Raw genomic sequence first — 24,343 nt, 5'->3', positions numbered from 1 at the left:
GCCTGTGTTCATACTATATCGATGTGGGAACCAGCGCGATTCCAGCGCCAGTAACCACATCACATCTCGCTTGCAGGCAGTTCACACTGCTCTCTGTAAACCGTTGTGTGTGTCAATACAAAGTTAAAGTGGAGCTCTACCGTTAAAAAAAATATTAAAAGCCAGCAGCTACAAATACTGCAGCTGCTGACTTTTGATATATGGATGCTTACCTGTCTAGGAGTCCAGCGACATCTGCAGCAGAAGACGAGCGATCGCTCGTCTATCTGCTGCCCCCACCGCCATCCTCGGTGAGGGAACAAGGAAGTGAAGCATTCCGAGTTCACTGTTCGATTCCCTACGGGAAATGCGCGAGTTGCGCTGCGCCGTCCTCACTGGTCCCCGTTGTGTTCTGGGAGTCGAGTGTTTCGCAGAACACAACAGGCGGGTGCGGGAAGTGACTAACTAACCGCTGGAGGTCTTCTGGAAGTGGGTGCAAATACCTGTGTTAGACAGGTATCTGCACCCCCCTCCCCCTGAAAGGTGTCAAATGTGACACCGGAGGGGGGAGGGTTTCGATGAGCGGAAGTTCCACTTTAGGGTGGAGCTCCGCTTTTAAGTGGTTGTAAACCTTTACATACCACTTTCACCTACAGGTAAGCTGGGTGCTGGAAATATTTCCTAAACCTACACGGTTTAGGAGCTATATACACATTGCCGTACGGCGATTTCTTCTGCGCATGTGCCGGAGTTAGAAAAGGCACGCTGTGCAGTTTCTAGCTCGGGTCATGCCGTGACTGTCGGCTCCCGTGCGCATGTGCGAGAGTGACGTTACGTGACTCCGGGCAGTCACAAAGCCAGAGTTCGTGGCCCTGGAAGGAAGAGGGGCGAAAAATGGCCGCTCGCTGCCAGCGAGGAGGACGGGGGGACATCTGGGCTACAATGCGATTCATAGTAGCCCATTATGCTTTAACCACTTCCCGACGGCCGTACGACTATATATGGCCGCCGGGTGGCTCTACTTCTCTGGGAGGCCGTGTTTTTACGGCCGCCCCTTTTCGCGTTCCCCGCGCGCGCTCCCGAGCGCGCAGCGGGGAACTGCTGTGCTGGCCGTGTCCCTTGGACACAGCCAGTCACAGATCGCCGTGAACGGCCAATCGGAGCGGCCGTTTCCTAGGCGATCTGTGCGGCCAATGAGAGATGATCTCATATGTTTACATATGAGATCATCTCTCATTCCCGGCTCTCGCAGACAGCGGTGCTGTCAGGGGAGAGAGGAGACGGATCTGTGTCTCTTGTACATAGAGACACAGATCGGTCACCCCCCCAGTCACCCCCCTCCCCCACAGTTAGAACACTAATTAGGATACACATTTAACCCCTTCCTCACCCCCTAGTGTTAACCCCTTCCCTGCCAGTCACATTTATACAGTAATTAGTGCATATTTATAGCACTGATTGCAGTATAAATGTGAATGGCGCCAAAAATGTGTCAAAAGTGTCCGATGTGTCCGCCATAACGTCGCAGTCCCAATAAAAATCGCAGATCGCCGCCATTTCTAGTAAAAAAAAAAATTTATACAGTAATTAGTGCATATTTATAGCACTGATTGCAGTATAAATGTGAATGGCGCCAAAAATGTGTCAAAAGTGTCCGATGTGTCCGCCATAACGTTGCAGTCCCAATAAAAATCGCAGATCGCCGCCATTTCTAGTAAAAAAAATAATTATACAGTAATTAGTGCATATTTATAGCACTGATTGCAGTATAAATGTGAATGGCGCCAAAAACGTGTCAAAAGTGTCCGATGTGTCCGCCATAACGTCGCAGTCCCAATAAAAATCGCAGATCGCCGCCATTTCTAGTAAAAATAAATAAATAATAATAATAATTCTGTCCCTTATTTTGTAGGCGCTATAACTTTTGCGCAAACCAGTCGCTTATTGCGATTTTTTTTTTTTTTTTTTTTTACTAAAAATATGTAGAATACGTATCGGCCTAGACTGAGGATAAAAAAAAAACGTAAAAAAAAAAAATTGAGCTATTTATTATAGCAACAAGTAAAAATATTTTTTTTTTTTTCAAAATTGTCGCTCTATTTTTGTTTATAGCGCAAAAAATAAAAACCGCAGAGGTGATCAAATACCACCAAAAGAAAGCTCTATTTGTGGGGAAAAAAGGACGTTAATTTTGTTTTCGAGCCACGTCGCACAACCGCGCAATTGTCAGTTAAAGCGACGCAGTGCCGAATCGCAAAAAGTCCTCTGGTCAGGAAGGGGTTTAAGTGCCCAGTAAGGAAGTGGTTAATGACACCCCCAGATACAGTGCAAACTGTTCGGACAGGAATCAGATCCAGTGTGGAGAAAAATAAAGGTTCCTGTAACTTTTTCGTGCGACTCCAATGCAAGTTCAGCCATACAATTGTGTGGCTGAATTCGCATTGCACAGAAATTGCATGTGATCTGCACAGCAATGATATGCAATGTCTGTCTGTGTTCGCTATAGTGTTAATTTTGGGAGCACAAATACTGCACTGTTTGTAAAATGAAAAAGCAGCCAGCACAGCAGTGGATCAAATTGCAAAAATATAGAAGTGTATAAAGAAGGTGCAGAGCTGATAAGACAACAATATTCAAATTGTGTAAAAGGTAAATAAATATAGTGGCATATATTCAGAGCCGGTTCACCAAGGGGCAACACGACTTTGTGCGTAACTTTGCGAGGCGACCTCAGCGTGACTTGAGCGTGAACCACAGCGTGACTTGAAGTCGCCTCCAGGACAGGTGACTTTGCCAGTGGCCAATCAAAGAGTAATCAGCTCTGTGGGAGGGAGGGGTTTGCCGAGAATGCAATTTTTACTTCCTGGAAAGTTGCTTCAGTTAAGACAGGGGAATCCGACTTGGAGGCGACTTCCATTGAAATCAATGGGTAGAAGTCGGATTAAAGTAGTACAGGAACCTTTTCTGAAGTCAGACTTCAGTTGTGTACATTAAGACGGCTCCATTCACTTCAATGTAATTTGGGGAGACTTCAAGTCGAATCCCGAGTCGCCCCTGTGTGAACCGGCTCTAAGTGTATTGTTCAAAACAGGTCCATATGTGAAACAAATATAAAAAGAACTTCGTAAAACTTTATGGAATAAAAAATAAAAATAACTTTGTCTAAAAGTCCAAAGATTGGTGAAATACAAAAATGTGCATGGAAGTGAAATGATACTTTGATAGGAGATCCACCACCAATAACACGTCTCTTACCAGAGAGATTGAACTCAAGTGGGTGTACACCCAGTGAGTCAATATAGCTTTGTAATGTGATTTACCCGAGATGGATCAGGTCTAGTATACAAACACAGCTTCCGAGGGTAATATTGAGATGATGGATATGCAATGGTAGTCACAACCAGCTCTCACAGTCAGACCATTCAATAAAGCAAGAGAAGAAGGCATATAGCGTAATTCCGTAAAGAAGACAAAACATTTATTGGATAAACAGGTGATACTCACATTTTCCATGGGTAAAAGCGCTTATAAAAAAGACCATGGAATCAGCGTAGCATCCCGACGCCGTTTCGCTTTAGTGTTAACCCAGGCTCAATCTGTAAATTGGCAACTAGAGGGGGGAACTTGATGGATCAGTGTAATTACTCTCTGTTTACATCTCAGAAATAAGATATGTGCCAAATGGGGAAGTATGTTGCTTTTATCGACTTATAGACATTTATTGTGTGAAGGAACCATAAAGCACAAACATTGACCTTGATTTACTATGTAGTATAAGGCAGGCCATACTGTAGATTGTGCCATTTTTTTTATTTTTATTTTTCCAAGATTTAGGCCCCTCTCTTGAGGCGAACCCATTCCAGGACACCCTGCCCTTCAAGATTATGCAATTTTCTCTCCTTCCACCAGGGGTTGAAGGAAAGAAGATTGCTCTATTCCCCATTAACATAGTCTGGGTTGATGGAGGAATCCCTCCCGCTGTGCTATTGTGTTCTGGTGTGGAGCCTTCCCTGCTGGCAGAACACAATTAGTGTGGCCGGCTATAGCTGGGCTGGTTGTACACAAGTTGATCGACTTGTGTACAACCAGGATGTCCATACATGGATCGAAATTCAGCCGGTCACTGCTAAACCATTCGTATTTCGATCCATGTATGGTTGACTTAAAGTTAGAGTTTAGGCCACAAATAAAAAGGGGCGAATGGGCAGGAATTTGAATGCTGAAGAGATGTGCTTCAGCACATTGTAATGCATTACAGCATACTGGTATGCAACTTGTCCTACTTTTTTTATTTATTTTTTAAACTGAAGCCATTGGACATAAAGTAGAATACCTTCTTCTTGCAATGCAACTGCGATAGGCAACATTGCTAAATAGAGCTGATGTGAATAAGTCTTGAAGGCTCTTTACGGCAAAGAACAATTCTGCATTTACAACTAATCATAGCTCATTAATTTAACAGAAATTCGAGATTGCATATAGGTACATATCTGCCACGGTATTGTACAGATAATGACACTATGTACAGAGACCACTTCCACCACTGAATAGACACCTTAGCTGTGACGGGTACCCGTCCCCACTAATTCCCTTTAGTTTAAAAATAAATGAAGATGGTTTTTAGGCTAGGTTCACATCTGTGCAGGCGGTGCCGCTGCAGAACCCACACACAAAAATGTGGGAACCCATGGAAGGGGTTACATTCATCCTAATGGCACACCACCCGCACTGGAAGTCCGTACTTGGAACCTCGGATTCCTGCGGGCTGCGATTTAAAAAATGTGCAGGGACTCTTTTCCTGCATGTTGCAGGGCATGTGAGCCCATTCAAAGAATGGGCTCTGATGCCCACAAAAACCATGGCCTTTACAGCCGCACAGGTGTGAGCCTAGCTTAGGGAGTCACGTCCTTGTGTCAACAATGTACTTTTAGTATACCTAATTTAGTAGCTCTGGATCTGGTGGCAGCAGGCAGACTCCACCTACAGCTGGGAGATTTGATTTTGCAACCTCTACCAACATTTACATGTGGATATTTGGGCTGGAATGTGGCCAACGCTTAGTCTGTGTGCTTTAAGAAATTGGAAAATAGTAAAGCCTCATACACACGATTAGACTTCCATCTGACTTTTCTGTGGATTTTTGTTCAAATGGGCTTTGGTCGTGAACTTGTTCTGCATACACACGGCAGAACATTTTCAGTCAACTTTCACAAAATCACGTGTTTTTTCAGCTCTTTACTGCCATTCTTTGGGCAACTTCTGCTATTGTTAGCTGATGTTTAGCATTGGTTCTAAGCATGCGTGTTTGTACTTTGTACTTTAGTCCGATGGACTTGTGTACACACGATTGAATGATCCTCCATCGGACATTTGTTGAAAAGTTTGAGAGCACATTCACAGGGAACATTTGTCCGTTGAAAAAGCAACAACAGTTGTCCGATGGAGCATACACATGGTCGGATTGTCTGATAAAACTGGTCCGTTGGACCATTTTTTGTCAAAGTCTGATCGTGTGTATAGGCCTTAAAGCGGAAGTAAACCCTTCGATTTAACAGTTTTAAAAAGCAGTTACATTTCCGGGATTGCTAACTGTCCCATTGGTTGTGCTCTTAACCAAACGGTCAAACCATCACATGTGCAGCACCATGGCAGTTGAAGATTAAACATAGGCCAAGATGGCAGCTTCCTTGGCTGAAAATGATAGGCGGGTTTACTTACACTTTAAGAGTGATTCTGGGACTTACTACGAGTAGCCCCTTTTATAGGGACTACATCATAAAGTTTAGCCCTATACGGAATGTACATGGCCATTGTTGTATATGTTCCATCTTAAATCCTCCGATATATAGGTTGTCGATTTCTATGCAACTGTCTTACATTGTCTCAGTGGTAACCTGGACTCACTAATTGGTGGTTTAAATAAATAATAAAAAAAAGTCAATGTGCAAGTTCGGTTAGGTTCACATCTACACGGGACATGCAGGTCGCAGTTTGTGTGGGCACGACAACCTATTCATTTGAATGGGGAGCCATGTCTTGTGAAATGCAGGAAAGAAGTTACTGAACTACTTTAAAAATAGCAGCCTGTAGTGTGGGTGCAATTTCTACTGCAGGTGGTGTATTATTAGCATTAATGGTACTTGCCCGTGCTTGTATTTACATTTAACCACTTTTCATTTCACTTTGAAAAAGAAAACCGTTTCCCGTACTTTCTACTATGAGGGTCGGTTCACTCCAGAATGTGGTACAGGAAAAGCTCCTTTTTTGCACCGCGTTCAAAACGCACTGCCTTTGCCATCTGCTGCGGGTGCCAATTTTGTAATGGCACTCGATACACAGTGCAATGCATTCGCAGGCATCAGGTCGCATTGTACCGCAGTAGCATGCAATTTAGCCTGGCGCATTTCATTTTTTTCAAAACTACTGTACTTTTTGTACAGTTCAAATAATTGGACTGCCGAATCGCACTGCGGGGAAAGGTGCAGGAATTGCAAAAGTATGCGGACAGCGTTCCTGTGCGATTTTGTTCCTTTTATTTAAAATGATTTAGGGCCATTTCACACCGGAAGAGAAAAATAAACAAACGACTCTCAGCCAGTGGAAATAAACAATAGATCCTAAGCTTCATTCATTCTTTCTCCATTCACAAAGAACTACGATCCCTCTCCTTTCTCTGTTGTAAGATCAGCCATGCACAGTAAATAGTTAGGTTAAAGTAAAAAAAAAAAAAAAAAAAAGTATTTACTATCTGATGTATAAATTAAATGCTAGACTATACATTATTTTTAAAGACGCTTCTCTCTTTATCAATATGATCTGGACTCTTGTCAGTGTAAGTGCTGACTGCCTGTGTTTTCTCCAATATTAAGAGGCATTTCTTAAGACATTCCTTCAATTCCAAGATTGTAGTTTTTGAATTGCACAATCCATTTTTTTTTTTGCTAACTTGTAAAACATTTAAATGTCTATTTTGTCTCTTTGCAGTCTCCCTTGTATAGTTCGTGTCTCTGCATGTCCTGTTTGTTCTCAACTTATCAATGAGTCACTGAAATGCGCCCACTCTATGCTTTTCACTTGCATGCTTTCATTATACAAGCACATCAACCCATAGGCTTTTTTCTCAAGAATATTTTTTCTCTTTCCGAACTGTTCTTTTGTCCCCCATTTTATGCAAAAATCTTTAGGTAGAATACTTATTTTATACAACCTTTTATCTTCAGATCGTATTTAAACTGTTTTTTTTTTACCTCTAGTTTTGAATCATTTGAGGGGTCTCCAAACTTTCTAAGCAAATGACCCGTCATTGGGAGGAATCCTTGCTTTTATTTAGGGGCAATAGTGCCCCATTGATGGTGTCAGCAGGGGGAATGGTGCACAATCATTGGCATTAGGGTTGTCCCCATACCACTTTTTTAAGACCGAGTACAAGTACCGATACTTTTTTCTTTTTTCAAATATAAATTTTTATTTATTTTCTTACAAGACATACATACAAAAAAAATTACAATACGGTACTGTCCACCAGAAGGGGTGATGTAAGAATCACGTGCATTCTTATCCCTGAACGGACAAGGTATTCTCAAGTGTACAAAACATATCCTGAGACAGTATCGGCCCTATATCACAAGGCTACCCAGATAACCTCCTTCCCCTACGCTGGCCTGTGCTACAAAAATATCGGGTGGTTTGCGCTACTAACTCGTGACTGTCTAAAATTCAATTGCCCTGTCCAGGTTTCACCTGTCATTAGCTAGAAAGAGAAAGGGAGCGCTAGCAGGGGAGCAGCGGGGATAGAGTAAACAGAGGCCAAGGGGGAGGGGGGTAGGGTAAGATAAATGAAGAAAGATGAGGAACGAAAAGGGAAAAAGAAAGGGAGGGGGGGGGGGGAAGGCCAGAAGGGGGGAAAGAAGGGGCGACCCGGGGGGTGGGATTAGGCTCCCCGCCATCACGGACAGCGGGGCCATTTCTCCTGATCAAGTTATGAAGCGAGCATTTCCGACCCTTCATCTGAATAGATATACATATTTCAGAGCCTCCACGCCTGAGAATGCCTCTCCTTCTTGTTTTGAGCGGTGAGGACCAGGTCCTCCAACCGCTTGATATCTTCCACCCTCCGCAGCCACATACCCACCGACGGGGGCAACCTCTTCTTCCACTTGAGAGGAATGCAGGACTTAGCCACATTCAGTAGATGCCGTACAATTGACTTCTTGTAGGTCCTCTCTGGGATTGGGGTGTCATGGAGCAGGAAGAAGGCCGGGTCGTTCACGATTACGTGGTCTGTGAATTTCTGAATGATCTCACCGACCATTGACCAGAAGTGCTGCAATTTGGGACAGGACCAAAAGATGTGAAGGAACGTTCCTACCTCCGCTAGACCCGATACTTTTTTCAAGTACTCGCCGATTACCGATACTTTTTTCAATGTCATGTGACAGTGGCACATGTGTCAGTTTTTTTTTTAAATTATTTTCTAAATTTTTTTTTTTTTACAATGCTTTCTTTTTGGGGGTAGGGTGGACGTTAGAGCTGCACGATTCTGGAAAAAATGAGAATCGTGATTCTTTTGCATAAAGTGAAGATCACGATTCTCTCACGATTCTCAAAAAAAAATTATTTGAAGTTATTTTCAACACAAAACAGAGCTTATGGGCTTAAATACAGTATATGTAAATCTGACGGACTGTTTACAAGTTAAATTTTAAAAACCGCAGCAAACCTGCTGACCTTGCATGCTTGCTAATGTGACAGAACACCTGATTTTCACATTTAACTAAATGTGAAAATCAGAGCTGTTCTGTCACATTAGCAAGCATGTAAGGTCAGCAGGTTTGCTGCAGCCTTTAAAATTTAACATGTAAACAGTCTATCAGATTTACAAATACTGTATTAAGAGCCGGTTCACACTGGGGCGGCACGACTTTGGGGGCAAGTCGTCCTGAAGGCGACTTCAGAGGCGACTTGCAAAATGACTTCTGTATAGAAGTCAATGCAAGTCGCCCCGAGTAGCCCCCCAAGTCGTACAAGAACCCTTTTCTAAGTCGGAGCGACTTGTGTCGCTCCTATTAAAACGGTTCTGGTGAATAGAATGGGACGCGACTTGTCAGGCGGCTGAGTCGCCCGAAGAGTCGCCCCAATGTGAACCGGCTCTTAAGCATATAAGCTCCATTTTGTGTTGAAAATAACTGTGAAATTTAAAAACCTTTTTGGGTGTATCAAGATGTCCGCTTGCCCCCTTCTAACTAACATTACTGTGCAGGAGTGTGGGGTGAAGCAATATGGCAGTGACGACACATCTCTTCCTGACAAGACAGCTGCTGCCGGGTGTACCAAAATGTCCACCGCTCCAGAGCTAGTCCGAAGCCGGGGACTTTCCTATGGCCGCACCCGAAAATCGTGGGTCATGGAGATTGCGCGGGTTGTGAATCGAGATCGCGATCAATTTACGATTAATTGTGCAGCTCTAGTGGACGTGTCAGTGTTTTATTTTTTATTATTATTTTTATTTTTTATTGCTTTTTATTTTTTATCAGCCCTGTTGGAGGGTTTTGTTGAGATATCGGGTCTTAACAGACCGCTGACATCTCCCCTTTGAGACAGAGAAAGGGACTGAGGATAGAGATTCACCAGTCCCTTTCTCGGCAGCACTGAAAACGAATGGAGAGAAGACAGTGGCTCCTCTCCATTCATAAACTGAGACATTGTAATTTACAGGTTATGATGTTTCGGTTATATGAATGGACAGAGTCAATGACCACTGACTCTGTTCATTCGCAAAGGGAAGGAGACGGGTTTACCGGCTCCTACCTCCGCTCTCCATCCTGACAGATTGAGGACAGAGGGGGCAGAGGAGGACACATAGGGGTGCATGGAGCACGGAGGGGGACAAGGAGCAGAACGGAGAGGACAGCAGCAGAACGGAGGGGGACTAGAGGAGGATACAAGGACAGTTAGCGTGATTGGTGCGGAGTTACAAGCACTGATCACCCTGTATAGATTTCACTAAAGCAGTTGAAGGGGGGGGGGGGGAGTGTCTGTTCTGGCTTTATTGAAATCTATACAGGGCCATCAGTGCTTGTAACTCCCCCCACCACACTGATTACCCTGACTGTCCAGGTATCGGGTGAAGCAAAAGCTTGGTATCGGTACCTATACTAGTATCGGTATCGGAACAGCTCTAATTGCCGTCCATTGGAATAGTGCCCCAAGGGCCAGATAAAAGGTAAGCTAAGGCCCACATCTGGCCTCCGGGATGCACTTTGGGGGATCACTGCTCTAACTGCATCTTTCCTTGATAAAGTGGAACTAACCCTATCTAATAGTTTTCCAAAAGAAGGCATACCATTACTGATGGCTGTCATAGTTTTTTGTGCTCTCAACCAAACTGTGAAGCTATTAAATGGCTGATCATATGCTCAACACCTTGGTAACTATAGATCAAGCAGAGATTAAGGTGACAACTTCCCTGGCCGTAAAGAAGCCCATAGCTGACTCGATTTTCTTCTCTCTGCCACTAGCAGAAGGAACAAAAATCGCTCTGTTCCCCCCACCAATACAGTCAGTATTGATGGTGGAATGCCTCCCACAGCACTATTGTGTTCTGCTGGTGCGGGGAGCCTTCCTGGTCGGCAGAACACAATGATTACTGCTAGCGGTATAGCCATTGGCAGCAATTGAATGCAAATAATCCAATAGGCTGGTTGTAGCCAAGCTGATGGATCAACTTTGAAACCATCAGCCTTGCCCACACATGGATTGAATCTCGCCCAGTCCCTGCTGAGCCAGCTGAGTTTCCATCTACGTATAGCTAGCTTAAAGCTGTGTTTCTCAACCTTTTTCAGCCACCCTTTAAAATTCTCCACAATTTTGAGGCACTTCAGTCTAAAATGTAAAAATCGAAACTAATAGTTTTACATATTGCAGCCGCATCCGCACACGTGGGCCACCCAGCATTAGAGGTGATTTATTCATCCACCTTTGCATGCTGGTACTGACTAGTATTCTAGTGTTTGTTCTCCCTCAGTTTCTTTCCCTCACTCTGCTAATCCCACACCATTTCTGACAGAAAAGGGAAGGGGCAAAAAATAAGGGGACGGACCATCCTTTATTATCAACCATTGCCGTCACTGGTTGTTGGCATGCCAGTAGTTGGTCCACACAGTGGCTGTGTGTAGCAAAGTCAGACTTGATCCCCTCCTGCTTTTTAGACCTTTTTTGTGGCGATATTGTTAGGCATTTTGCCGAAGCACCCCTATAGAAGGTGCACCAAGATGCCATGGCATCAGTTTCAAGTACTTAAGGAAAAATATACACTCCCTAACCAGATCGCCTTTAAGTATCTACAACTGCGCCATGCATTGAAAACACAATTACCAAATATGGAAGTAGTGTCAGATTCTCCCCCTGTTCCGGATGTAATAATGGGAGAGGAACCCTCTAAACTCATATCGACCCTGTATCTAAAGATCAGAAACCGTCGTTCAAATGCCATTGCACAAAAGGCAAAAATGGAATGGGAAAAAGACATGGGCCCTATGGAGGAGGAAGACTGGGATGAAATATTGGAAGGGACCAGACTGACGTCCCCCAAGTTTTCTGACAGACTGACACAGATATACATTGTACACACAGCCTACCTGACTACCCTAAAAAAGGCGAAATTCCTCCATACTCATGACCCGACATGCCATTTGTGCCACGCAGCACCTGGAACGTTCCATCTCATATGGAGCTGCCCAAACATTCAGACATACTGCACACATATTGTCCAGTTTTTACATGACAATATGGGTTCCCCAGTAGTATTAGACCCCTCGCCTCGCAGGTGCAGAGATCGAAGTTTGCAAATGAGAAAAACTAGCTACCTATAGCCATTAGGAGTGATTAAATGTCCTGCGTGTTTGTATAAGAAAAATGCATGTGCATAGCTATGGAAAAGGGAGGGAAGCATTAGGCATACAGCTCTGCACTGGCTTATTCTCCTCTGCTCATTCCTCCAGAGTTGTCTCACTAATACAGGAGGTATGTTGTTGGCCAGATCAAAACAGGTGACGATCATTAGTTTTGTGGACAGAATGGTGTCTGCCTTGGCCAGTTGTGTTTTGCTAAACTACATAAACCCTTCCTATCACTTCATTTCCACAACAAAGGGAGTAATTGTCCTGTTGTCTGACAAATTCTCAGACTTTTTAGACAAAATCAGCCTGAATCTTCAGTCCAGGGAGGTTGCTAAAATAGATTAGCAGGGAGCTAACACCTCTGAGAGTCTCTGCCTGTGATGAACAGGGGTGTGTTCCTTGCCTCCAATTAGCAATGTTGGTTATCTTGGCTGTATGCCCAGACAATCGCACTCTGTGTTAACCAGGAAGAAAAAATCTTCGAACATGATATCCACTTTCTAAACAGTATATAAATGTGAAGACAGCAGATATATATGTAAAACCTATTTAGGGAAATTTGGTTCATCCCTGTGTATCAGCTGAGGTTGTTCACTTCACTGGGTGTATGGAGGGTTTACATCCACTTTAATGCAGAGAATGCATTAACCATTTCAGCCCCGGAAGATTTGGCTGCTCAATGACCAGACTGACAATTGCGCGGTCGTGCGACGTTGTACCCAAACAAAATTAAGTCCTTTTTTTCATATAAATAGAGCTTTTTTTTGGGGGGGGGGTTGATCACCTCCTGCGGTTTTTATTTTTTTACGATATAAAAGTAAAGCATACATTTTGAAAAAAAAAAAAAAAAAACTATCTTTTATTTTTTGCTATAATGAATATCCCAATTAAAAAAAAAAAAATTATATTGGTTTGCGCAAAAATTATAGCGTCTACAAAATAGGGGATCGGTTTATGACATTTTTATAATATTTTTTTTACTAGAAATGGTGGTGATAATTTTTGTTTTTTTTATCGGGACTGGGATATTGCGGCGGACAGACTTTTGACACTTTTTTATGACTAGTGACAGTAATCGGTGCTATTAAAATGCACTGATTACTGTATAAATGTCTCTGGCAGTGAAGGGGTTAACACTGAGGGTAGGGATGTCCCGATACTGATACTAGTATCGAGATCGATACCGAGCATTTCCCCGAGTACTTGTACTCGGGGAAATGCTCCCGATGCTTCACCCGATACCTGAGCGGGCAGGCAGGGGAGTTGCAAATCTTCTCTCCCCCATGGTCAGTGTTGTCTCCCCCCCTGCTGTTGACTTTCCCTGTCCGTGCTGCTCTCTCACCTCCCCCCGTCCGTCCGTGCCGTTCTCTCTCCTCCCCTTCCCCCGTCCGTCCGTCCCGTTCTCTCTCCCCCCCCATCCATGCAGTTCTCTTTCCTCCCCCCCCCCCCCCCCTGTCCGTCCCGTTCTCTCCCCCCCCCCCCTGTCCGTGCAGATCTCTCCGTCCGTGCAGTTCTCTCTCCATCCATCTCGTCCGTGCCGCTCTCCCCCTCAATCTGTCAGGGGGGAGAGCGGAGGTAGGAGCCGCTAAGCCCGGCTCCTACTTTTTCCGAATGAACAGTCCATTCATATAACTGAGCATCGGAACCTCCTGTGTTTACGATGCTACGGTTTATGAATGGAGGAGTTTCCCTCCATTCATTTCAGCTGAAGCTGCTGAGAAAGGGACTGGGGAATCTGTTTCCCTAGTCCCTTTCTCTTTCTTAAAGGGGAGATGCCAGAGGTCTGTTAAGACCCCTGATATCTCTCCAAAGACCCCCAACAGGGCTGATTAAAATTAAAATAAAAAATTGCTATAAATATTAAAAAATAAATAAAATAAAAAAACCACACTGACAATTCACCCCCCCCCCCTAAAAAAAAAAAAAAAAAAAATCACTGTAAAAAAAAAAAAAAAAAATACTGCCACTGTCACATGACATTAAAAAAAGTATCGGTATTCGGTATTGGCGAGTACTTAAAAAAAAAGTATCGGTACTTGTACTCGGTCTCAAAAAAGTGGTATCAGGACAACCCTAACTGAGGGGCGATCAAGGGGTTAACTGTGTTCACTAGTATGTGTTCTAACTGTGGGGGAGATGGGACTGACTAGGAGAGATGACAGATTGGTGTTCATACTTCATATGAACACACAATCAGTCTCCTCTACCCTGAGAGAACCAAGATCTGTGTGTTTACACACACAGATCCCAGTTCTCACTCTGTCACAAGTGATCGCGGATGCCCGGCGGTCACTTGCATTGGTGGCGAGCGTGAGCCCCCTAGTGGCCAAAAGGCGAAGCGACGTAAGGGGAGCTAACCTGGTCCGGAAGAGGCTAAGTTGAAAATGCAGAGAATGCAATAAGGTAAAAAGCCTTAAAAATTTTTTTTTTTTCCCAAAATCATACTTGTCTAGGTGGATGCTGCTTCGGTCTGATGCTGCATCTGTCCCTCGGTGTCTCTGCACTGTGAACAGAGTAATCGAACCTTACCGATAGCTCGGTCCTCCCATAGCAGAGAGCTGCTGACTGTCGGTCACAGCTCTCCTCTCTGCTGCTCCTCACTCACTAAGAGGCTGAGGCGGGTTATTTCTGTGACATCAGCAGAGAGTGGACTTCAGAATGCTTTCTGCTGAAAACGGGTCACAGGAGTGCAAAACGAATTGCACTCTGGTGACCCAGAGGAGAGCCCAACCAAACAAGCTCAGGCTGGACTTATCCTCTTAAGGCTTTAAAACCATTTTAAGGTAAAAAAAAACTTCCACTAGCTGAATGTATTCCTGTGACCCAAAAAAGATTGTCATTAAAGTGCTCTTTTATAAATGGGGTGGAACTTGTGTATGTATGCACATTTATAATGTTTGTGTACGTGTGTGTGTGTGTGCAGTTCTTAAAGGAGAAGTATGGCCAAAGCTATATTGGCTATCCTTTTCCAATGGATCACAAGAGTACACTTAGTTCAGCACTCCTGTGACTCTTTTTCAGCCGACTATCATACCTGGCTGTCAGCTGACGTCGCTCACTTTACAGTCTGGATCCACCCAGATGCATGGAACGGCAGCTAGCTCGGCCTCTTGGCGATCCTCTGGGAGTCTAAGCCAGCAACTACCGTCCCCTTTACAGCCTGGTGCTCCAGCGAGTGCTGGAGGGGCAGAGCAGAGAGCTGCTGAACAGTCATTGCTCTCTGCTCAGTACAGACCCGAGAAATGAGCAATCAGCAGTGTTTGATCACTCGGTTCTGAGTGTAGAGCTGGCGGGGGACTGATTCATCTAGGCGAGTATAAATGTTTATTTTTTCTGAACCCCCATACTTCTGTTCTAAGTTATGTACAAATTAAAAAAAAAAAAATAGACTCACACTCGCTCGCACACACACTCGCTCGCACACACACACACACACTCGCTCGCACACACACTCGCTCGCACACACACACACTCGCGCACACGCTCGCGCACACACTCGCTCGCGCACACACACACTCGCACACACGCTCGCACACACACACACTCGCACACACGCTCGCACACACACACACTCGCGCACACACACACTCGCGCGCACACACACACTCGCGCACACACTCTCGCGCACACACACTCTCGCGCACACACTCTCGGGCGCACACACACTCGGGCGCACACACACACACACTCGGGCGCACACACACACACACTCGGGCGCACACACACACACTCTCGGGCGCACACACACACTCTCGGGCGCACACACACACTCTCGGGCGCACACACACACTCTCGGGCGCACACACACACTCTCGGGCGCACACACACACTCTCGGGCGCACACACACACACTCGCTCGCACACACACACACTCGCTCGCACACGCTCGCGCACACACTCTCGGGCGCACACACACACACTCGGGCGCACACACACACACACTCGGGCGCACACACACACTCTCGGGCGCACACACACACTCTCGGGCGCACACACACACACTCGCTCGCACACACACACACTCGCTCGCACACACACACTCGCGCACACGCTCGCGCACACACTCGCGCACACACACACTCGCACACACACTCGCACACTCGCACACACACACACACTCGCGCACACACACACACTCGCGCACACACACACACTCGCGCGCACACACACACACTCGCGCACACACACACACTCGCGCACACACTCACGCACACACTCACACTCACGCACACACTCTCGGGCGCACACACACTCGGGCGCACACACACACACTCTCGGGCGCACACACACACTCTCGGGCGCACACACACACACTCTCGGGCACACACACACACTCTCGGGCGCACACACACACACACACACTCTCGGGCGCACACACACACACACACACACTCTCGGGCGCACACACACACACTCTCGGGCACACACACACACTCTCGGGCGCACACACACACACACACACTCTCGGGCGCACACACACACACACACTCTCGGGCGCACACACACACACTCTCGGGCGCACACACACACTCGGGCGCACACACTCACACACACATCTTTTTATTTCACAGCTCTACAGAATAAAGACAGCTGTTCAAACTGATTTCCAAGGCTGTGTCGTGTAGCACAGGCATGTAGGTGTGTATGTGTAGGTAGCATGTTTATGATTCATTGATAAGTCATCACTGCCTAGTACTGTTCATACTTATTTTCTCCTTTTTATGAATTCAGCCCCCACTAAATACTATTCATTTTGACAGGTATGTTTTCTTGAAATGAATAGGGATTTACAATGCTCAAATGAGTTAGGAAATGAATATGGCACATTTGTCTGTAATCTTAATTTATGTTGAGTTCCTCTTATTTGTGTATATACTGTATATGATGTGCTATCTGTTGTATTCTCCACTTGAAAACGTATGATATATCACATAGTACAAAGAATTTGCAATGCATGTATTAATTTAAAGAATAGTTCCAAGCATCGGCATGTTATACATAATTACTTTGGTGCAGCTTGCAGGGCTACCATTCAGTTCTTTGTAACTGTCACACTAAAATGTGGTGAATAGAAGGTTCAACTCAGGAGAACTATACCCAACTCATTCTACATTACTGTGAATGCATCTTGGTACATAGGTTTAACTAGTGTCCCAAAGTATTGAAAAAATATACTTGAAAAAATATACATTGAATACAATTTGTCCGGTTCAGCTTGGTTTGGTAAAATTTCGAAAAATGTGTGGCCGTCCCCACTCACCAGAAGTCAATCGTCCTCCGTCGAAGGGCTTTGTTGGAGTTTTTTTCCTCGATCAGCAGCTTCTTTTTTTAATTTTTTTATTCAGCCCATAGGCAGGTAAAAAAAAGACTTACCATGACTAAGTGCATCCAAAATAAGAAAAGCAAAAATCAACATAAGGGGCATAACTTGGTCAGTGGGATGTTTGTCCCATATGCTAATGGCTTATGTTTGGTGAAAGCCTCCTTCTTCCATGCCCCACCCCTGCTGTTATCTTTGCTGGGGGTTAATAGAAATGTGAAGCTGTCACAGGCTCTCATCAAGAATGCCTGCACTTTCTGCCTAACTCCTCCATTCATAGACGCTGTACTACAGCTTTTTGAAATGAAATCTGATTGGAGAACAGGTAGACAATTGATAGGTATGTCCCCTCCATCCACAGATCTTATTTCATTCAATGAAGTTATAAATACTGCTTCAGTGAATGGTGTAGCTCAGGAGTTCCTGAATAGCGGACCACGGTCTGGATACGGACCAAGTGACAGTCCTGCCTGGACCGCAGCCGCACCACTTGGCAGCATGATCTTAAAACTCACAGCGGCGGGCAGGAGACGCATCGGGGTGGATTCCTCTTCTGTATATGTATTTGTCTGCCTGCCGGCCGCCACTGCTGTTAAGCTCGAAGCAGGGGAGAAGGTGGGAGCTATGGCAGTTCTACACGGATAGCAGGAGATGCCCAAACTTTTGCTCCAGCCCTTAGTGCAGACCTTCCGTATCTCCCGCTCTCTTCCCTGCTGTAAGTTTATCAATTTTAAGGGGTGTGGGGGGGCTGGGGGTTGTGTTTGTTGGGCAGAACTGTCTTTGGGCAGAACTTTGATATGGGGGGGGGGCAGGTACTTGTGATGTGGCCAGACTTTGATGTGAGAGGAGAAGCAGTGACATGGGGGGCTGTGAAGTGAAGGAGGGGGAGCTGTGATAGGAGGGCGGCTGTAATTGCAAGGGGGGTTGTGATGTTAGGGGTGAGGTCTATGATGATCGGGTGCTGCAATGTGAGCAGAAGGGGCTCTGATGTGAAAGGAGGGGCTGTGGTGTGAGGAGAAGGGGCTCTGATGTGAAAGGGGGACTGTGGTGTGAGGAGAGGGGGCTCTGATGTGAAAGGAGGGGCTGTGGTGTGAGCAGAAGGGGCTCTGATGTGAAAGGAGGGGCTGTGGTGTGAGCAGAAGGGGCTCTGATGTAAAAGGAGGGGCTGTGGTGTGAGGAGAAGGGGCTCTGATGTGAAAGGGGGACTGTGGTGTGAGGAGAAGGGGCTCTGATGTGAAAGGGGACTGTGGTGTGAGCAGAAGGGGCTCTGATGTGAAAGGAGGGGCTGTGGTGTGAGCAGAAGGGGCTCTGATGTGAAAGGAGGGGCTGTGGTGTGAGCAGAAGGGGCTCTGATGTAAAAGGAGGGGCTGTGGTGTGAGGAGAAGGGGCTCTGATGTGAAAGGAGGGGCTGTGGTGTGAGGAGAAGGGGCTCTGATGTGAAAGGGGGACTGTGGTGTGAGGAGAAGGGGCTCTGATGTGAAAGGGGACTGTGGTGTGAGCAGAAGGGGCTCTGATGTGAAAGGAGGGGCTGTGGTGTGAGGAGAAGGGGCTCTGGTGTGAAAGGGGGACTGTGGTGTGAGGAGAAGGGGCTCTGATGTGAAAGGGGGACTGTGGTGTGAGGAGAAGGGGCTCTGATGTGAAAGGGGGACTGTGGTGTGAGGAGAAGGGGCTCTGATGTGAAAGGGGACTGTGGTGTGAGCAGAAGGGGCTCTGATGTGAAAGGAGGGGCTGTGGTGTGAGGAGAAGGGGCTCTGATGTGAAAGGGGGACTGTGGTGTGAGGAGAAGGGGCTCTGATGTGAAAGGGGGACTGTGGTGTGAGGAGAAGGGGCTCTGATGTGAAAGGGGGACTGTGGTGTGAGCAGAAGGGGCTCTGATGTGAAAGGAGGGGCTGTGGTGTGAGGAGAAGGGGCTCTGATGTGAAAGGGGGACTGTGGTGTGAGCAGAAGGGGCTCTGATGTGAAAGGAGGGGCTGTGGTGTGAGGAGAGGGGGCTCGGATGTGAAAGGGGGGGCTGTGGTGTAAGGAGAGGGGGCTCTGATGTGAAAGGGGGGGTGGATTTTGATGTGAAAGACACTGATGTAAAGGGGGATGTAATGTGTAGGACCCGAGTCATAAAACAAAAATAAGATTTGGACCTCCTGGAGGAAAAAATAAACTGTTACTGATCGGACCTCCGTGAATTTAAATTTAGTACCCCTAGTGTAGGTCAAAAAGGGTGGGAGAAGTGGATCACGCTTGATGAGAGCTTGTGAAAGCTCCCAGCCTCCCACAGTTCTTTTCATTCCCCCAACACTGGAAGTTGGCAGCAGGGGTGAGTCATGGACGGAGGAGGATTTCACTTAACAGAAGAGGCATCAGCACAAGGGACACATCCTACCTAAAGTCACACAGATGTCTTCAAAGTCGCACTGAAAGGCTTTGCGATTTCAGATGAAGTTGCACAATTTCAATGCTGCAGTCAATGTAAATGGGGGCTAAACCTAAATAGTTTTTTACCTTAAAGCGGGGGTTCACCCCAAATTCATTTTTTAACATTACATTTTTATTTTATCCCCGTACATACCATATTTTCACCGCCGCTTCCGGGTATGTTTTCTGCGGGACTGGACGTTCCTAACTGATTGACAGGCTTCCGACCGTTGCATACAGCGCGTCACGAGTTGCCCAAAAGAAGCCGGACTGCGAGTCTGCTCTATAGGCACTTGAAAAAGAGTGAGTGGAGAGCGCTGGCTGGGGACTCCAGAAGAGGAGGTGAGGGACCTCTCTGTGCAATACCATTGCACAAAGCAGGCAAGAAAAATTTCCTTTTTATTTTAATAACAAAAAAATAGCATTTGAAGTGGTTCTAAAGCCTAAAGGTTTTTCTTCTTATTGCATTCTATGCATTAGGATGTAAAGCCGTCTGTGTGCAGCAGCCCCTCCCCCCCCCCCCCAGTGGCTTACCAACAAGTTGGTGAGGGGGTAGTCTGCCCCGGGTGCCACGCATTGGGGGGTGTCAGCCCAGTGCCCCCTGCGAGTGAAACGGTGACAGCGGCATGCTGCGACGGTCACGGCAGGGAGAGGTCAGTTGTGGCAGTGCAGGGGTGCCCCTGTGTGGACCTTACCTGGGTAAACTGACACCCAGGGCCGGCCATCGGATTCTCTCTGTGCCGCTCTCAGCCAGGGGAGAGAGACAGTGAGCGGAGCTGGAGAGAGGAAGACAACTGCTGGACTTAATTTTTCAAGTTAACCAGCAGGTGATTGGTTGCTAGGTGGTCCTAGCAACCAATCATTAGCATTGTAATATGAAAAATTAAGCAGTTCCCGCCCTCTGTTCAGCACTACTGTCTCCAGCTCTGCATGCATGCATGCCCCAGTAAGGTAAGAAGGGGCAATGTGTAATATGCAGGGGTGTCAAGCTGGTGGGGCCATGTGTAATGTACAGGGATCCCGAGCTGGGGGCGGTGTGTCAGTCAAATTCTGTATCGAGGGGGAGGGGCTGGGCCATGCTGCCTGTGTCGATAGACGCAGGCAGGACAGCTCAGGAGCAAGCCGGTGCAAGTGGTTCTGTAGAAAATGGCGCCAGAAGAGGAGGATTGGGGGCTTCTCTGGGCAAACCCATTGCAGAGCAGGCAAGAATGTTGCATGTTTGTTATATTAAAGTAGAAGTCCAGCCCAAGCTTTTTAGGCTGGGCTTCTCCGAAGGGTCACAGAAGTGCAATTCGTTTTGCACTCCTGTGACCCGTTTTCAGCAGAGAACGGTCTTAAGTCCGCTCTCGATTGACGTCGCTGCTATCAGTCGAGGCAGCGCGTCATCCTGACTTCCAAAGTCTGGATCCGCCAGCTGCCTGGACTGATGGCAGTCTCAGGCTCTCTGTGAGCCGCCGAGATGGCCACTCCCCGCCCCTCCGCAGCTCAGTGCTCCAATGAGTGTGAAGTAGCAGAGCAGGAGTGATGCCGACTGACAGCCAGCAGTCCTTCTCTCTGGGATCTGTGAGAACCGAGCCATCGGTGATGTTCGGTGGCTTGGTTCTCAGTGCAGAGATGCCGGGGGACAGCTGCAGCATCGGTCTGATGCTGTATGCACCCAGGTAAGTATTAATATCCACCCCAAAAGAAACCCATACTTCTCTTTTTAAAATAAATGCTTTACAATCCCTTTAGCCTTGGTTCACACAATTGCGATGCGGGAACCAGTGCGATTCCAGTGACGGTTTCCGTATTGCATCTTTCTCACAGGCAGTTCACACTGCCCTCTGCGAACCACTGCGGGTGTACATGCAAAGTTAATGACACCCCCAGATCAGTTCGGTTCGCAGATCAAAGTGTGAACTCTAATTTCAGACAGGAATTTGATCTAATGCAATCCGATTCCAGTGCGGGGGGGAGGTTGCTGTACCTTTTTCTTGCAAATCCAATGCGGGTTCAGCCATACAACTGGCTGAATTTGCATTGCACAGACATTGCACGTGATCGGCACCGCAATAGTGTGAACCCAGGCTCAATATCACTTTAATTTGTAATTAATAATTTCCTCCCATTGAAAACAATTAACTAAACCAATTAAGGCGATTTGTAATAGGACTGGTTGGGCATGTTTTGGTGTCCTGCAACCGATCACTTAATTGCGTGACTCAAATCGCACATGAGCGTGCGTGTGTTCCAAAGGAGGCGATTGATCACTTGCGATTTAAGTAGGGCAAATTCTCGACTAAAAATAGACCTTGCTCTCTAAGCCACATCTTTCAGAGCCTAATCACACAGGTGTCTTGCTTCATCAGAGCATCTCTATAATGAAAACGCATGTATTGGTAAATAATGCTAAATACATTTTGTGATAATATTTTGCTTTTATCTGCTATTTATTCTCCATTGAAATAGCTGACAATTGTGACACGGGGTCTGTTCTGCAGCCACTGAAATCCAGGCCAGAAACCCATCAGCATAACATCTGGGAAATGGATGCCATGCTGCTTGGCTTTGCCATAACCTTGAATAAAAATCCCAAATGGTGACGAACGCTCCTCCTCCACAGGTTTCTTAAAAGCCGTCTTTTGTCCCTCTGACTGTGTTCTCTTTTTCCCCCTTTCTGTACGGATACATATAAGATCATCTAAGCTGTGCTGATGGGTGTTGCTGTTCTTTGGTAGTGAGCACCATGTGATTGGAAGGAGGGGGGTGGAGAGCACAGGAAATCAGGGAAATGCATAGAGATTTCTCACATCTTCATCTGAAAATGCAGCCTTCAAAACCTACAGCTTGTTACTAAATCTGGACCCGACGCAAGCGGTTGTGTGTGTGTTTTTTTTTTTTTTTTTTTAACCTAACATCCATCAGGATTTTTGATTTGGGCAGCGCACTGTTGGATTGGAGATTTATACGCTGCTATCCGTCATTATAGTAGAGCCTGTTGGCAGAAGGGACCAAGTGACATTTATCCTGTTTACAAGCACATTTCCAGCCTCTTTTTGTCAGCCAAGAGCTGATTCCTAATCCTGCTGCTTTATTCTTCAAGCTGGAAACACCCCTGTGCCTGAAAGAAATGGTACTTCCTGCTTTCATAAACAGTCATGTGTATAGTTCAGCCAGGCCTGATGCCTCTGGAGCTTTCTTTTACTGAAAAGCACCAGTGATTTGCTTTGCTTTTCTTTTTTCTTTTATCCTTGTGTGGATGCCACAAATCCAGTGGCCTTTTTTGCCTCGGGAAGGTTTTAAGCTTGGAATCGCTCGGCTGTGCATTTTTCTCAATTTGTTTGGCAAGTCAAGACACAGCAGACAATCCTGGTGGTGCATATTTTCTGATTTTTCCAGAAACCAAGCAGAAGATTGAGCTGCTGATGTCCGTTAACTCCGAGAAGTCGTCCTCGTCAGAAAGGTACATCCGCATCGTTAGCTGGAAGAATTAATGATGTGTCAGTGTTGGGTTGTGACACCTCATCCGTTCCCAGTGGAGTTTACCATTCTAGTGCCATTCAGTTATTGGGGTATTTATTTGCCATGTTGTTTAAGGTTTATTGATTTGGGCCGAGCAGACAGACAGCTTCTGCATGCAAATGGAAACTCGGGAGTTGTTTCTATAAAGCATGTCCTTTATTATAGACAGCATTGTGTGAGACGGGTGACAGTCGTCTGTTTGTGGGCTTTGCTTCCATCTACCTGTAGTGGTGGAATGGTATACTGAATTGAATGATGCTTCTATAAAATGCAGGCATTTCTGCAAGGGAGGAGGCACTGTCTGTGTACAACAAATACACTGCTGGCCTTTTATAGATCACAATGGAATTTCATATATGCAGTAAATTGTCACCCACATATGCTGCAAATACAATCATATGCTGCAAATACAATGTGCTTACTCCTGCAGGTACGTGATAAATATTTTTCAGCCGGGAGACATTCCTTGGTGTTTACAGACTATTGACATTGATAAGGCAAGGTCTATTATGCTATAAATGGCATCTGTGGTCAAGCAAATTCTGTAGCTGCATACGTTTTGTAAATGTGAATGCATGGTCGCGCTTTTCACCAATATCTTTATCTACTCCTAAAGTATCCCTCAACACCAAGCATGGGAGAAAAATCAATCTTCCCCCGGCTACATGTACCCAGCTATGGTTTGTATTGTAAACGGCATGGAGGACAAGGGGCATTTGGGTCAAAACTGAACATGGGTATGAATGTGTTAAATAAATTATACACGTGTGTGTATATATGTATATGTGTGTGTGTGTGTGTATATATATATATATATATATATATATATACACACACATATATATATACATATTGTATATGTATGTATATATATATATATATATATATATATATATATATATATATATATACACACACATACAATATGTATGTGTATATATATATATATATATATATATATATACACACACATATATATATACATATTGTATGTGTGTGTGTGTGTGTGTGTGTGTATATATATATTATATGCAACAGGTTTGTCATCGGTTTTCTACAGACTCCTCGGACTCGGTAAAAAGGGCTAACGAATGTGGCTGCTTCTTCTCCATTTGATGGCTGTGATGTGGTCATAGGATGGAGACGAAAGCACTAAATCTCATTATTTGCGTGTCAGTTTGGTCATAGGCATGTGTATTTATTTATAGAGTGCCGCTTGTGTACCTTGTCTGTA

The 24,343-nt window shown here is 45.7% G+C and overlaps 1 protein-coding gene across 7 annotated transcripts in view; it reads left to right on the top strand.

Annotated features, from left to right (window-relative positions):
- SRPK2 (SRSF protein kinase 2) overlaps positions 1–24,343 on the top strand; it is a 239,223-nt gene that overhangs the window by 67,812 nt on the left and 147,068 nt on the right. Inside the window, exon 1 of one of the 7 annotated variants that reach the window (XM_040343514.1) lies at positions 22,278–23,050. The exons of the other annotated variants lie outside the window; for them this stretch is intronic. Coding sequence (XP_040199448.1) covers positions 23,013–23,050 — 38 coding nt within the window. The 5' untranslated portion in view covers positions 22,278–23,012. Of the gene's footprint in view, positions 1–22,277; positions 23,051–24,343 lie in introns of those variants that run through there. 7 annotated transcript variants of the gene reach the window in all.

The sequence above is a fragment of the Rana temporaria genome, chromosome 3, assembly GCF_905171775.1.
Source record: "Rana temporaria chromosome 3, aRanTem1.1, whole genome shotgun sequence".
NCBI lineage: Eukaryota > Metazoa > Chordata > Amphibia > Anura > Ranidae > Rana > Rana temporaria.
The sequence above is the reverse complement of the archived record's forward strand: the minus strand, read 5'-3'. Positions and strand labels throughout refer to the sequence as shown.